The following is a 15,417-nucleotide window of genomic DNA, read 5'->3' as shown; positions in this document are numbered from 1 at the left end:
TGCGTCTTTTGGCATTCATGGCTGTCCGTAACTGTGCAAATGAACAGCACTTTTTGAGGCACTTTTTGAGACAAGCCAGATAAATCTGCACTTAGAAAAAGAAATGCAGACCCCGAGTGGCCACAACTTGCCTTCTCTGCGAAGGAAATCCCTTTCTTGGATGAAGCCGCGGAATGGCGCCAAGCCCGTGCCGGGCCCCACCATCACGATGGGAATCTGCGGCCGTGAGGGCAGCTTGAACTGCGACCGCCGCACATACACAGGCAGCGTAGGCTGAGTGCCGTTGTCGGGTCGCTTGTGTGCAAGCCAGCCTGTGGCCACACCGTGGTTTACGCGCTTGGTTGGAGTCTCGTACTCCACTTTTACAGCCGTCATGTGGATGCTGTCTGGATGCACCTGTGGTACATGAAGACACTTTCATGCACATGCTTGTAAGTTGCAAGATTGTGAGGAAAGACAGTGGTGCAATGTGCTTACTTGGTCGGACTATCATCCTGCAATAATATGCGGGTAAACGGTTAGCGTTTCAGAAGAAGTCTTCAACAAGCCCACTAAGACATACAGCTTACTTCAGTGCTAAGATACATGAAAACAAAACCATGATAATTGCACAAACTGAAAGAAGCCTGACCATGGCCACAGAGGCTTCAGTGTCCATGCATTATCTAAAGCTGCTAGTATCGACAGCGTTCATTTGGATTGTTAATGTTCTGAAGCACCACTGCTACGTGTTGTCATAAGACTGCTGCTCTTGTATATTGTATATTGATGAACTTTCACTTGGCGCTCAGTACCCAAGCTTATGTTTTCTTTTCTTTGTCGTATGTTTGTGCTGTCAATTCCTTCTTTGAGACACATAATAACTAGCCCCCGCTTGTTCAGCATATTACGACACTTGAGTGGAAATAAAGCAATTACTTTGCACTAGCATCTCACTTCAATACTAATGACGTAACCTACCTTTGGCGACGATGATATAGAGTAGTATCGAGCCTGCAGCCTGGGCATAAGCTCCAGCAAATGGTCCAAAGGAGGACGTGCCGATGGCAGGTCCTCCAGAATGTGCACGACACTGCGGCAGTCATTCAGTACCCACTGCTTGTACAGGCTCTGCAAACAAACATGCCCAGGAAGCTCTAGTCAAAAATTTAGCTGAGGGGACCAGCACTGTAATAGGACCAAAATTTGAACAAGGTGGTAGTCATGGGCGTTCGAGTGGCAATGTATCCACACACCGAGAGGTAGGAGGACAAAACGCGCCGATGAAGGTCGAAGCTGCATAATCGAAAGATTATCACAGAGTTTTGAGGTCTCTCTCTATCTTGCGTGGATGCACTGCCACGTGAACATGCTCTACAGCACTTCCAATAATGACAAGGAGGTTACAAAAGCCAAACCCTACATTCTCTTGAGCGCGAGGTACACTGACACACATTGCATGTTTCAACCAGACTGTATGAAACTAACAATAACAAACGTAGGCTGCAAAGTAGCTTTGATTTGCTTTCCATCTTTTCTGCTTTCAAACTTTCTCTCGGTAGAGTCATGAAAAAATTGCATGGAATGATGCAAATTCAATGCACTTGTGCATCTATTTTGGTCTAGGAGACAAAGCGCCTCCTAGATAAATTTTCAGTTGCAGTTGACATATAAAATGCCTTGGGTAAAAATTATTTGGCATTTCTAGAAGCTCAAGCTCTTCATTGTATAGTTACTTAACATGTAATATTATTAGGCTTGTGCGAATATTCGAATAGTTCAAATATTCGAACAAATATTAGTGTTTTAATTCGCTTCAATTCTAATTTCAACAATTGAAAATTTCGAAGTATTCGCAATGAACGAATAAATGTATATCATACTGCATGTAACTGCCTGTAAAGGTCGTTTCACTGCAGTGTAAGAACACTAAGCCATGAAAGCACCTTCACAGAAGAAATCCGCCTTGCCAGGAAGCCCCCTTCAAATTTAAATGGACTCCCTGCAACACTTTTTGAGCATAGTCAAAAAACGCTGCCGTTCAGCAGTCGAGGCTACCGAGAAAACGCGAGCCGAATGTTACAGCGCAGCACGCGGCCTTCAATTCACAATAAGTGTCAAAGTTGGCTAAAAATTTCTCTCTTCCCTCAACAAATGACGCCACAAGTTCAAAAATCGGTGGTCACAGCCATTGCATCAGCCATGGGCATGGCACACTCCGTCAATCCTGGGACCGCCACTTGTCCACGCGTACGTGCGCATTCGCACTGAAAAGCCCCAAGAACGAGAGAAGAAGTACCGGAGGTCATGAGGCCAACGTGGTCTTTCCCCCCAGCACTTTCGTCGGGACGAGAAGAGAGAGCAGCGTGCAACAAATCTTTGGAACTACGCTCGTACTAGATGGATTCCAAGAATGTTTGCGTTGGTTAATTTGCGAGGAAGTAAGCTTCTTTAGTGAATCCATTCCATGATTACTTGAAGAAGTGTTGCAGGGCCCCTTTAAATGAACCTATTGCCCTCAAATCAATTCCTCATTTTATTAAGCTAGCTTAAAAAAGCTTGTTATGATGGCTTATATGCTATATGTATCATAAATTTTAAAATGTGTAATTCACAGGTTATCACTCGCTTTCCGCATTACCGAAAGTAAAATCATGCTACTACTCAAAATTATTTAGACTTCTTTTGGATGAAAAAAAAGGTCGTTTGCATACGGACTCCATTTCAATTGAAAAAAAAAATATATTGTGCAGGTTAGTTAGGTCATGATAAATATGCCAATTTTTCTTCAGATGTCCTATATACTATTTGAATTCGATATGAAGTTATTTGACCAAAATTAGTATTCACTTCAAGTTTGCTTCGAACCAAACATTCACTATTCGCAGAAGCCTAAACATTATGTATTGTTTTCATTAAATTTGCCACAATTGTGCATGCAGAAGAGCTCAGCTGCAACTGTTCCTGCAAGGTACCATGATTGTACAAATGGTAGCCAGCCTCTGATGCCGCATTATAGATCCTTACGCGAAACCAAATTTTCATTGCTCAAGGCTTACCTTTCCTTCATCTGAAGAAGAGCTCATCAACTTCAGCATTTTCTTCTCCTCCTCGTTGGTGGCATACTCGGAAATTTCCTTCAAGACGTGTGTCCTAGGGGGAGTGGTGATGTCGACGTAGTACAGCAGTGCGGTTCTGTAACTACATGGGCAGGGAAATGGATGCTTCTTGGAGCTGTCCTCTGAAAAGCAAAGTGCGGCACAGATGACCGAGCAATCCTTCATTTGTCCTTCTCTGGTCCCAGTTTTGCACGCTGCTCTTGTTTTTAACGCAGTTGCCAGCATACCCAAATCACCACACTCCTTACTAATGTAACGTATTTACTCAAGTGTAACATTACTACAATTGTAATGAGAGGAGTGACTTTTCAATGCGTGCTGGAAGAAAAAATAAATAAAACAAAAAAGTTTGTGCATCACTGCACTTTTAGACAACTTAAATTTCGGTATTCCATTGTAATGCGAGGGTGAACTTTAGGTAGCAGAAATCTAGCAGCGCAACGGCGCATTGCCAGAGCCACTCTCGTAGGCTACGGCTAGATGATGCGATGTATTGATGTCTTAAATGTGTTAAATACCGTAATTACTCGAATCTAACGCGCACCTTTTTCCCGGTTAAGCGAGTTCATAAATCGCATGCGCGTTAGAATCGAGTACGAACAAAAAAATTACGGTCAATCTATTGCCATCGGCAAATCCAAAATGGCCGCCCCCTACGTGCGTCGGCATGGCGCGTCGGCCATTTCTGCCTATGTGTTTCCCATTTGCGGCACTTCGTACGTGTGCTGAGGAGTTCGTCATCTAGTAGTGCATTAGCATCGACGGCGTGGAAGGGCCGACTCCAAAAACTCGCGTGCACCATGATAACGCTTTTAAAAGAAAAGTCATCGCGTGTGCAGAAACGGACGGAAATCGGGCCCCATCCCGGTCGTTCGGAGTTCCCGAAACGTGCGTGCGGGACCGGCGGAAACAAAAGCAGAAGACTGTCGACAGCAAAGCTTCACGCAAAGGCTTCAGTGGACCACAGGAGGGTCGGTTTCCGCAAATTAAAGTGCTGCTCGGCGAGTATGTGCTTGAGCAGCGAGCGGCACAGCGGCCCGTGACGACAGAACTGCTCCAAGTGCGGGCTATGCAATTAGTCTTAGAAAAAGGTCTAATGCGGAGCCAGTTTAAAGCGAGCAGGTGCTGGCTAACTAACTTTATGAAGAGGAAAGGCTTTTCCCTCCGAAAGGGAACATGCATATGCGAAAAGTTTTGCGGAGGAGTACGATGAAAAGCTTCACAGTTTTCAGAGGTTCGTCCTAAACTTGCGGCGCAACAACGGCTACCTGCTTGGGCAAATCGGGAATGCCAGTCAGACGCCTCTTTACTTCGACATGCCTGGCACCACAACCGTCGAGAAGAAGGGGGCGAAGCAAGTTCGCGTGCTGACATCGGTCCACGGTAAAACTACAGTGACGGCAATGCTCTGTTACACGTCAGATGGGCACAAGCTTTGCCCGTACCTCATATTTAAATGGAAGACGCTCCCGAAAGGAGTCGTTTTTTCGAGTGGTGTGATCGTGCGGGCCAGCGAAAAAAAATGGGTGCGCGTTGCAATCGATGTCTTACGTTTTTTTTTTTTTTCGCGGTGGAAATTGGGTGCGCGTTACAATCGAGGGTGCGGTAGAATCGAGTAAATACGGTAGAGCACCCCCCCCCCCACTTCCCGAAAACATCAGTTTCACAGCGAAGCAATAAATGCGATAGCAGCAAATTGTAATGTTATATGAATACAAAGTAAGGCTGGCAGCTAACTCTTTTGGATCCAGTATTGCATAACTCTACGAAAAGCTCGTAGAAAGGGATACGGCCACTCCAGAGAAAAATGCCCTTTTCCCACCGTTTCATAGCATTGATAGCGCAGCATGTATAAGGGTATAAGAGCTGTGCGCTGATGCTTGCCGAGATAGCATGCTCACTAGCGATCGCAACTGCGCCATTGCAATCAAAGCTCACAAATGCCACTCAAGCGACCCCCTTCCCCCTCAACGTCGTTTCATAGTGGTTAAGGACGAGAGGGGCGTTTCACCTCTGCTTGAGCATTGAACAGCAAGTCTAACACGTGTTCAGTATCATCGTGTGCACCCTCAGAGCGATGGAGATGGGCTAGCACATTTGATCTCCGCTTCTGCAGCGCTCGCTCATTATTCCCAATCGTGCACATTTTTCCATGGGTATAACTCACGATGTGCAGGGGATGTTAATTTAGTCTTCATACGAAACAGGATGACAAAAACTTGTTGAGAGTGTCCATATAACTGCTATCGCAATAATAACACTTCTCTGTACACTAAATAAATGTTTTGGGCGAGCTATGCCATCAGTTCCACTTTTATTCGATTTGTTTTTCTTTCGAATTTTTTAGCTGAAACTGCATATCATGAAAACCTGTTTATAACAAATTTTTGGGGGGAGTTTGTCAATTTTGTTATACCCAGGTTTAACTGAACTCTGAACTGGCATCCTGCACAACTGGATGCAACCAAAAAAAAAAAGGAAATGATGCCACAGAGAAACTCTTTATTTGGCCCAATACTTTCCCCACAAGGAAGCTACGCCACGGCAAAACAACTGCTGGAAAAGCTTCATAACAATTACTGAATCCACACAAATGCTGAAATGAAAATGAATTTCAAGCCGACTCAGGCCATCGTATTACTATGCAGGACTCCTCTGTATTGTGCACACATTTTGCATACTTCTGCATGCAAGCAATTCTAACGAACAATGAGAGTAAAGTGCTTGAAAATTTCACTTTTCAAAGCAGCATTCATAAGCTAAGACTGGGCATAAGCTAGCTGTTCACGTAGCAGTTATCTCAGCTTACGTACCATCAAGGTTTTTCAGTGTGATGACTGTGTCCAAGTCCACCTTGAGCATTTGTCCTAGGTTCTCCACTATGGCGATGTCATTCATCGGATAGACGGCCACGTGGTCACCAGCATCATACCTTGAAAAGAAGAAAAGTTCATCACAAGCGTTAAAAAGCCAGAATTGTGCATCACTCCAGTTTGACAGCTGCTTACACGTTAAACATCACTTTTAACTTTAAAGTCTTATCGTAGCATCCCCTCAACGCTGACATCATATCAGTGTTGTTAGTGTGAATTAAAGAAGCTGAAATGCCCGGTTAAAGCATTTTTGCATATATGCATGTAGACTACACCAAATACTGGCCTAAGCACTTGTGGAGCACCATTCAATCCATGAAAAGCAATGAAAAGAAAACATTAGAAACTCTGGAGTACAGATCGGCAGAATAGGTCTAGACAGGCAGTCGTGTTAACTTTCCAATAACTTCACTGCAGGCAATTGTGCTAACACATTTGCTTAATAACATTTCTACTACAGTCACTTCCATTTAAACTTAGTAGCAGGCACATTCAAGCTCATATTTGTATTCCCTGCCATTTACTGGCACTCACTCATCAAGATTTTAATGCCAACTTACAGTCATTTACAGACACTCTTTCATAATTACACCCATTAAAGCTCTTGAGCACTCGCGGTGTTCATGCCTACACACACTCTTTTGACAACCAATGAAACTGTACGTCACATCAAGAGGAAAATGCAAACAGGAGGCAGTGTGTCAAATCTACTGTTGCGGGAGTGCACAGATTACCGTAAAAACTCGCGTAAAGGTCGGACACGCACTTAGTCCAAGGTGCACTTCAGGCACAGCAAATAAGGGAAAAAAAAGTTCTCACCCGAATGAAAACTGAGAAAAACAGAAGGATACATCTATTTATACTCAATTACTCATCGTCATCTGACGAGCTCTTAAGCAAAGCTCCCTTGTCGGATATGTCCTCCCACAGCGCCTTGTCTTCAGTGCCATCGAGGGCGTTTGAGATAGAGCACTCCATTAAGGAACGTCAAATGACCTCCTCAGGAATGCAGGCCCAAGCCTCGGTGACCCACGAGCACAGCATCGCTGGTGAGGCTTGCGTCAGTCGTTTGGCAGGGGCTACTTCCGGCTCTCTAGACCTAATTCACTCCATATACAGGCACTTGATGTGGTCCTTATTGAGACACACATCAAGCAACTGCAGCTGAGACATTATCCCTTCGGGGTGATGACGAGCTCAGTGCAGGAGTCGTGCAGCAACCGCTCCACGGAGTCTGTCAGATGACACCGAAATGCGTCGGCCACAAGCATAGATGGGAACCCTAGCCTGTCGACACCACACGGCCTTGATCCAGTCAAGTACGAGCGATTCATGCATTCACCCCTAGTCCTGGCAGTGGACGGCAACATTTTTTGGGCACTTCTCCCCCTTCGGCAGTGTCTTCCATTTGAACATGACGTAAGTTGAACATGCGCCCATGTGCCGTGCAGGCCAGCATTTAAGTCGCCAGCATTTTTTCATTCCCAGTTCGCACGGTCACTTGCCTGGAGCCTTTTTCGTGGACTGTCGAAGCCGAGGGCATATCGAGGTACACAGGCATCTGATCAGCATTTCTAATCTGGCCCAGCTGAAAAGAGACTGCCTTTCGCAAGAAAATCGCAAACTTTTGAAAGCCCACAAGAAGCTCGTAGTTTTTTTTGGCAGCTTCTGTGATATTGATGTATGCCGCCGTAGGAAAAATCCAGCGTGGCGCATGTAGCGGGACACTCAATGCTTGCTCGCCTTGAAGACCACCTGCCTAATTCCTTGATCTCGTGCGATCTCCCTTGCCTTTGCTTGCAGCAGCTCGATATAGACAACGAGCAGTGCAGCCGGTTACTGCAAAAGGGGGCTTCTTTCTGCTTTCTTCAGCAGCGAATAGACCGCTCGTCCATGCCTAACTGTCACCCTGCAGTGCAATTACCGATGGTTTTAGCAGTTAAGATAGCCTTTCTTTTGAAGGCAGCCGAATACTGCCTCTACAGAGCTGGCATGTCATAAAGTTACAGAGGTAAAATCGTAGTCGTCGTTACGTGTGCCAAGTCGTTGCGATGGCCACTGTTGCATGCCTGTAGCACCTGTAGGACTAATGCCACTGATGCTACAACACTACCTACTGCAGAAGTGTGCAGACACCTGATGATGATCATAGCACTGCATATTGCCAAAACCAAAACAATGAATTCTGGGCGAAAATCCTTGGGATCTGCATATAGTGCAGGGCAGAAATTTTGCATAGCAATACGGTATTTATATAAAAAAAAACGGACTATACAGGAGTTTTTACAGTAAGACCGCTTAGAAGTACATTAAAAGACAATGTCAAATGCGACAGCTGATATATAGCAACAGAGACTGCAAGAAAGGCCTCACCTCATTTTGGAGCCGGCAATGCTAATCTCAATGTGCATGCATGAGCGAGAGCCTTTGTATAATTCCTTGTGCACTCGAACAGGAGCCAGGAATGGGTTCTTTGCATCAAAGGGCCTGTAGAACGATGAGAAGTAAACAAAATGTTACTTAGTTAAGCTAAACATCAAGCAACATAGTCCCATGGTAGCAAACAGTGCGAAAAACAAGACAGACCCAGGGTAAGGAAAGACAAGATCAAGGGCTTGTTCTTGTCTTTTCATCCTCTGGGTCCGTTCAGTTTTTTGTGCTGTTTGCTACCATGGATACATACCAACTGGCTCGGCTATCTACACTTTTGAAAATAGTCCCACTCGATAGCGCTAACAAAAAACCTAATTCAATTACCATGAGGTGTTCTGGAAAACAGATTAGTGAACTTTTGAGCAAGAGTACTTCATAAAACTTTTTTTGCAATGTGCGTCATCACATGTCTAAGCCAACACCTACACATAAGCGAATTCTATACGTCACACCGCTTTCCTCGTCCTTAGACTCGCTATTCCAACGGTACCAGTTGTCACCGATATTTACAGCAAAATAACACCACCTCAGCTAAGCGTAATGCCAGCTCCTATGCAACTTGCTCACGAAAGTGTGACACAATTATAAAGATATATTTTTTGACAAAGTGGGGCTTCAAGGGACACTAAAGTCGAGTAGCAATTTATGTCAGAGTAAATGCTCAATTTATGACATTTGAAACAACAATATTATCAACAGCAGTGCCCTACGTACTGATACATTAGGGTAAATGCATGAGAACACATGTGCCACCAGTAGGACTTACCGCCTACAATTAATCACTAGTTATCGACCTAGCTGCACTAAATTGAGAATCTTTCGTGCATCAAGAGATTTAATAACATGCTGCTTGTTCGTTTCTGTTTGATTCATAGAAAAAAGAACGGCCAGACGTTTACTATGGGGAATGGCGTGAGTGGTTGAAAAGTTCAATTTTACCCTGGTTAAACTGAACGGGTAGTGCCACCTAGCGTTGCCCAGTTGAACCAAGCACACCTACTACTCGCAGGCCATGACTAAAAAATGCTCAATGGCCACTGTTGCTGCTGTGGCTCCCACTACTTTCGCTCTGCTGTGAGTAGTGTCGGCAGCCGCGCAGTAATGCTGGGCAACGTTGAGCACGGCAACAGTGACGTGAGACGGCCACTTTCCAGCAGCGGATTAGAAGTGCGCTAACGTGATGCAGACCACTAAACGCAATTTTATTTAAATATAAGCACTTCCTTGGCCCAAAAGTAGCACTACCAGGTTTGTGGACCTCTATTACAGCAATCAACATAGACTTAAAGGGACACTGAAGTCAAATGAAAATTTACGTAAGAGTGAAAGCTCAATGTATGACAACATATAAAACGACAATATTATCAACAGCAGTGCCCTATTTACCGAGAAATTAAGATAAATGTACAAGAATACATGCGCTGCAGTAGGACATTCTCGAAATTATCCCAATGACATCAGATGAACCTCCTACAATTAATCACTAGTAATTGATCTGGCTGCACTAAATGAAGAACCTTCCATGCATCTAGAGACAAAATAAAATGCTGCTTGTTCGTTTCTGTTTGATTAATGGGAAAAAAAACCAGACGTTATAGGGAATGAAGAGAGTGGTTCAAAAATTCCATTTTCGCATGTTTAAACTGGGCAGGTCATGCCGTCTAGCGGGGCGCAGTTGAACCAAAACACATCTGCCATCTCGGAGCCGATGGCAGGAAATTAATCAATCGCCGTTGTTGCTGCTGTGGCTCCCACTGCTTTCGTTCGGCTGATACTAAAGTCGGCAGCCTTGCAGTGAAGCCGGGCAATGTTGTGTATGACAACAGTGACGTGAGATGGTGTGCTTATTGAGGCGGGTAATTTGAAGTGCGCTAATCGGATGCAGCCACTAAAACGTTATATTATTTCAAAATAAGCCCTTCCTTGGCGCAAAAGTAACACTATGAGGTTTCTGGACCACTATTTCAAAACAATCAACGTCAACATAATATTTGCTTTAATGTCCCTTTAAAGTGAATTCCTTAGCTATCACAGTCATACCAGTGGCCTATTTGCAGAAATGCACATTGCATTTCACAATACAATGACGGCCAAAAACAGAAAAGTGTGATGCATCACATTCTTGAGTCGGCTTATATAAATTAGCTTATTTTGACTTTTTCTTTTTCTGTAATCAGCACAGCAAGTTTCTGAATTCATCAATGAGTAAGTGCAAACAGCAGGTTTTAGAATACAGCTAAATTATAAAAAAAATCTGCATTTACATTGTGGTTAATATGTATTTATGCCATTGACCTTAGTTCTACTGGTCAATAACAATTTACAAATGACAAATGGAATGTACAGTAAAACCTCATTAATTGGAAGTTACTGGGGCCACGAGAAAGTTTCAAATTAAGCGGGTTTTCGAAATAACAAAACATACAAGAAGTGGGATGCAAGGAACTTAGAACTAATCAAAGTAATCAGTGCTCTTCCTTTGCTGTGCCGGCCAGCTTGCGGCTCCAAAGGTAATGTTTTCCAGCAATACCTGGTCTTCATTTTGCCGAGCACATGGAAGAACTGTGGGCTTCGCTGCTGCCACCGAAAAAAAAAAAAAATGCGGTCGTGATTAACGAAAATGTGCGCTTGCTGAAAACAAGACATCTTCACTACAACACAGTAGTGACATGCGGGCAGCATGTAGCCTGCTTCTCGCTCTGTCAGCACGTCATGATGCGACTATTCGCACATTCTTTCCATTATAATTAATTTATGAATGGCCAGTATGACAAAGCTCTTGGTGTATTTTGGCTGGAAAAAATGATCTTTGAATCTTTAGAACTTAGTTTTCGAAGTAGGTGTTGCTGGCAAGAACTCCGCCAGCAGTGCGAAGACGCGAATTGCTGGAGCGACCGGCAATCGGAGCTTCGCATACATCGCGATTTCCGCTAAACTGTCCTTTATTAATTTCTTTACGATCCCAGAGAGAATGGGTAAACCATGACCCGCTGACGTTGCGAGAAACGTGCGATAAGCTGCCCGCGTGTCACCACTGTGTTGCAGTGAAGCACAGCTCGTTTAGCGCAGGCGCACGTTTCGGTTGCCCACGAGACGGTTTTCTTTTTCTTTTTTCTTTTTGCGCTGGAAGTAGCAAGGCTGGGGTGCTTCAGCAGCCACTCATTAGTATCGATACGTTGTATTGCCTTGTGGCTATTAATAGCCGTCGTTCCACGGATTCGCGGCGAAATCGGGATCTGGAACTGGCACATGGCACCCAAAGTTTTCTAATTAACCGAACTGGTGCTTGCTACCGCTTCAAACTGTCCACTCAAACTTACATTGCGAAACATGGGACCGCGGAAATCCTTTGAAGTAAGCGGGATTTCAAAATAACAGTTCATATTGACAAGGTTTTACTTTATTACGTCACTTGAAAGATAGCAATGCATTTTCTAGTGGTCTGAATTCATTCCTACGTTTGTGTCACTTTCCAGCACACAAAACGCTCAATGCCATACAAATGTGTTTGAATGCCAAATTGACCATTCACTAGTCAAGTTCATCCACTAGAGCAGGCACAACTGCATGTAAAATCATTATGAGCACACAGAGTTAACGTGGAAAAGGCAAGACTAACTTTCCATGGCTAGCCGACATAAAAAAACGTCACATCATCAAACAAGCAAACACTACTTGCATTTTCTGGGTGGTGTACGAGTTGAGGCGCGAGATCTCTCCATGAAAGACCTTTTCAGATGGAAGATCAGTGTGCACAATGAGCTGGTACTGGCGGAGGTTGATATCCTCGCCAGAGATCTCCAGGTGGAAGTTTTCACAAACGGCATTCCAGAAGCGCTCCTTCCAGGTCACGAAGTCTTCCTCAATGCTGCAGTAATAAGTCCGTAGTCAGCATGTACGAGAATCTGGCTACCAGTTGCAATGGGCCTCTTCAATTCTTACAGGTAGGCACATTGCTCACTTTCTCCAATGCATTTCAAAAATGTCCACAAGCCATAATAGCAACAATATACTATGGAGCCCATATGTGACTAAAGCTTCTCCAGAAAACCCCCGACTCAGGCAAACTTGAACAAGCTAGTTCAGTCAGAGATTCGAGTCTTCTGTTTTTGTTCTTTTTTAAATCCTCACCGGAGTCCATCCAAAACAAAAGCTATCATTTTATGCTCAATGGTAAATTTCACAAATAATGTGTGGCCACTATGAAACAAACCCTTGACCTCCCTCCCTCATCTTCATTGATGCAGCAAAGCGTCTCCACTTACGTTATTCCATAAGATAATTCACAATGAGCAACCAGAAAACATACATTTGTCACATGAAATTGTTTCACGACTCATTTCTCCTCAAACAACAAAAGGCTAAAACCGGATGCCTATCTGCAGTGCCACAATCCATAAGCATAGCACACTTAAACCAACTACTGACGACTGGTTCTTTTCTCTTCAAACCATATTTGATTACTTTATTTCATGCTTCTCATTGTTTCCTGAATTGTATTATTGCATGCCACCTTCTGCGATTCCCTCAAGTTCTGAAGGTGTAGAAATTAACAAAACCAATACAAAGGTATGTAAATAAACACATGAAAACTCACTTAGCATCATCATCTCCGAGGCCCAGCTCAAAAACACGAGTGGCTCCCAGTTCCTCCATGCGCTTGTCGACGTACTTGCCCATCGCATTGAAGTGCTCGTACGTCTTGTTTCCCAACGCAAACACCTGTTGACAGCAAAGCGTCGGTCACGTTGCGATAACACGCCACATTTTGTTTGAGTGTTTAGAGCAAATGAACAAATGCAGACAAATGAAATCACAGCTGGTAATTAATCGGTGTGAGGTAGCAGCCCAATGAAAAGAATGAAACTAGCTGATATTACTAAATATCTTTTTAAATTGTTCTCGCACAACCTAACAAGTTCAGGAGAAAAAAAAGAATTGTGTTTTTATGGATGAGTGGGACATGGGCATATAGTAAGGGCCACAACTATTGCGGTTTTGGTAATCACGTTTTGATAGTTACGTACGAAACAAAGTGAAGTGAAGCATTATCTACCAAGTGCTCATATATTTTTGAAGGTCCTCGATATTAAGCAATATGCAAATGCACATGAACCCGCAAATATCAAACCCACATATAACCAATTATTGTGTACAGAGAACAGTTGTCAATCCCCTTGATATAAAGACTCATGTGGAAAAAGTCAATCCCTTGAACAACGCTATAAAGGCTGAATTAGCATCTCTCAGGGCATCTGTAAACTTTACAAGTGAGAGTTTCGATGAACTGAAAACAGAAATAAAATCGCTGCGCAAAGACCTCAATGATGCAAAAAACCGTAACCTCGAGTTACAGAAAAAGAACGCGCAAATTAAGAAAGAGCTTTGCGACACAAGAAAACAGCTGATTGACCTGCAGCAATATTCGAGGCGCAACAATATTGAATTGAAAGGTATTCCTTTTGCCGAGAACGAAGACCTAGAAAAAGTTGTGGAAAAGATTGCTGACTGTTTGCGCGTTGAGCTGACCAGTCAATATTTGGACGTAGTGCACAGAGTACCAACAAAGACAAACAATGTACCAAATGTCGTAGTAAAGTTTGTGTCGCGGTCTAAGCGTGATAAGGTCCTAAAATCGGCAAGAAAGAACAGGCTGAACACAGCGATGCTTGGTTTCAAGACAAATGTACCCGTGTTCGTGAACGAACACTTGTGTCTCGAGAATAAAGTTTTGCTAAGTAAGACCATACAGAGGAAAAAAAGACAAAAACTGGAGATTCGTCTGGGATTCTGAAGGAAAGGTATTGGCAAGGAAATCGGAGAACTCGAAGGTCATTCACATCTCCTGTGAAGATGACCTCGCGAAACTAGTATAGGCACTTCTGCGCATAGACCACCGGTAGCGCCTTTTGTTATAAAATGGCAGTCACGATACCTCAAGTAGATCAACTACTCAGCGATAGGTGCACTAATATCTTTCACTGCAATATCCGCAGTATAAGAAAAAACGTGAACTTGCTTCTCGCTTTTCTATCAAAACATGTCCACACTTTTGATGTACTAGTAATCACGGAAACGTGGTTAAAGAAAGGTGAGACAGTGCATGTTCCTGGATATGTAACCCTATCGCATCAGCGTGACTCTTGTTCGCGTGGCGGCGGCGTCGCATTTTTAATGAAAAGTGGCTACGCTTTTACGGAGCTATAATCACTGAATTGCAGCTCAGCTGATATTGAAGCTCTTTTTGTTAGACTACACTCTTTTGGTATAATCGGCGTCGTTTATCGACCCCCGAATTCAAACATTGATCGATTTTTAGACAAGATGGAAGAAACTTTTTTTAATCTGTCGGCGAATTATAGCAACCCGGTTGTAATCGTTGGAGACATGAATATTGACACCCATAATTCTAAGTATACCAGTTACGCACAATTACTGAGCTCATTCAGTTTTCGTAACCTAATAAACATACCTACGAGGGTAACTAGTACATCAGCAAAAACAATTGACCATGTTTTGACGAACATAACATCTGGAATGAATGCTGGCGTTTATGATGAAGCGATATCAGATCACCTTCCCGTTTTTGTTTCCATAAAACACACACGAAAAAGCAGCACACCACGTATCACAACAGAGGGCAAAATAGATTACAATTTACTACGAAGCATCATTCTCGCCATTGACCCTGACAGTCTATATAACGATGACGTCGATGTTGAACTTCAGAACTTAATAAAATTCCTTATCAGAGCCATTGGAAATAGCCGCTCAAACGTATCTGCGCGCTCATATAAGACCCCGCTATGTCCTTGGATGACAGCAGAAATCCTTGACCTGCTGAAGACGAAAGATTTTTGGTACCATAAATGGAAGAAACATAAAAATAATAACCTAATAAGTAATAAATTACCTTGGCCAGTTCAAAATTTTCAGGAATAAATCCGTGCTCCTTACGAGGCAGCGAAAGAAGGAATATTACTCTCGCCTAATAGAACAAGCTCAGGGCAACT

The 15,417-nt window shown here is 43.5% G+C and overlaps 1 protein-coding gene across 3 annotated transcripts in view; it reads right to left on the bottom strand.

Annotated features, from left to right (window-relative positions):
- Cpr (Cytochrome P450 reductase) overlaps nucleotides 1-15,417 on the bottom strand; it is a 37,546-nt gene that overhangs the window by 1,879 nt on the left and 20,250 nt on the right. For all 3 annotated transcript variants that reach the window (XM_037431431.2, XM_037431438.2, XM_037431425.2), the window contains exons 6-12: nucleotides 13,002-13,126; nucleotides 12,084-12,272; nucleotides 8,345-8,458; nucleotides 5,912-6,030; nucleotides 3,039-3,220; nucleotides 961-1,110; nucleotides 132-396 (exon numbers count right to left, since the gene is read on the bottom strand). In XM_037431431.2, the coding sequence (XP_037287328.2) occupies nucleotides 132-396; nucleotides 961-1,110; nucleotides 3,039-3,220; nucleotides 5,912-6,030; nucleotides 8,345-8,458; nucleotides 12,084-12,272; nucleotides 13,002-13,126 (1,144 nt within the window). The remainder of the gene's footprint in view (nucleotides 1-131; nucleotides 397-960; nucleotides 1,111-3,038; nucleotides 3,221-5,911; nucleotides 6,031-8,344; nucleotides 8,459-12,083; nucleotides 12,273-13,001; nucleotides 13,127-15,417) is intronic.

This window comes from Rhipicephalus microplus, chromosome 3 (genome assembly GCF_043290135.1).
Source record: "Rhipicephalus microplus isolate Deutch F79 chromosome 3, USDA_Rmic, whole genome shotgun sequence".
Classification (NCBI taxonomy): domain Eukaryota; kingdom Metazoa; phylum Arthropoda; class Arachnida; order Ixodida; family Ixodidae; genus Rhipicephalus; species Rhipicephalus microplus.
Note: the sequence above shows the minus strand (reverse complement) of the source record. Positions and strands in the feature narration are given on the sequence as shown.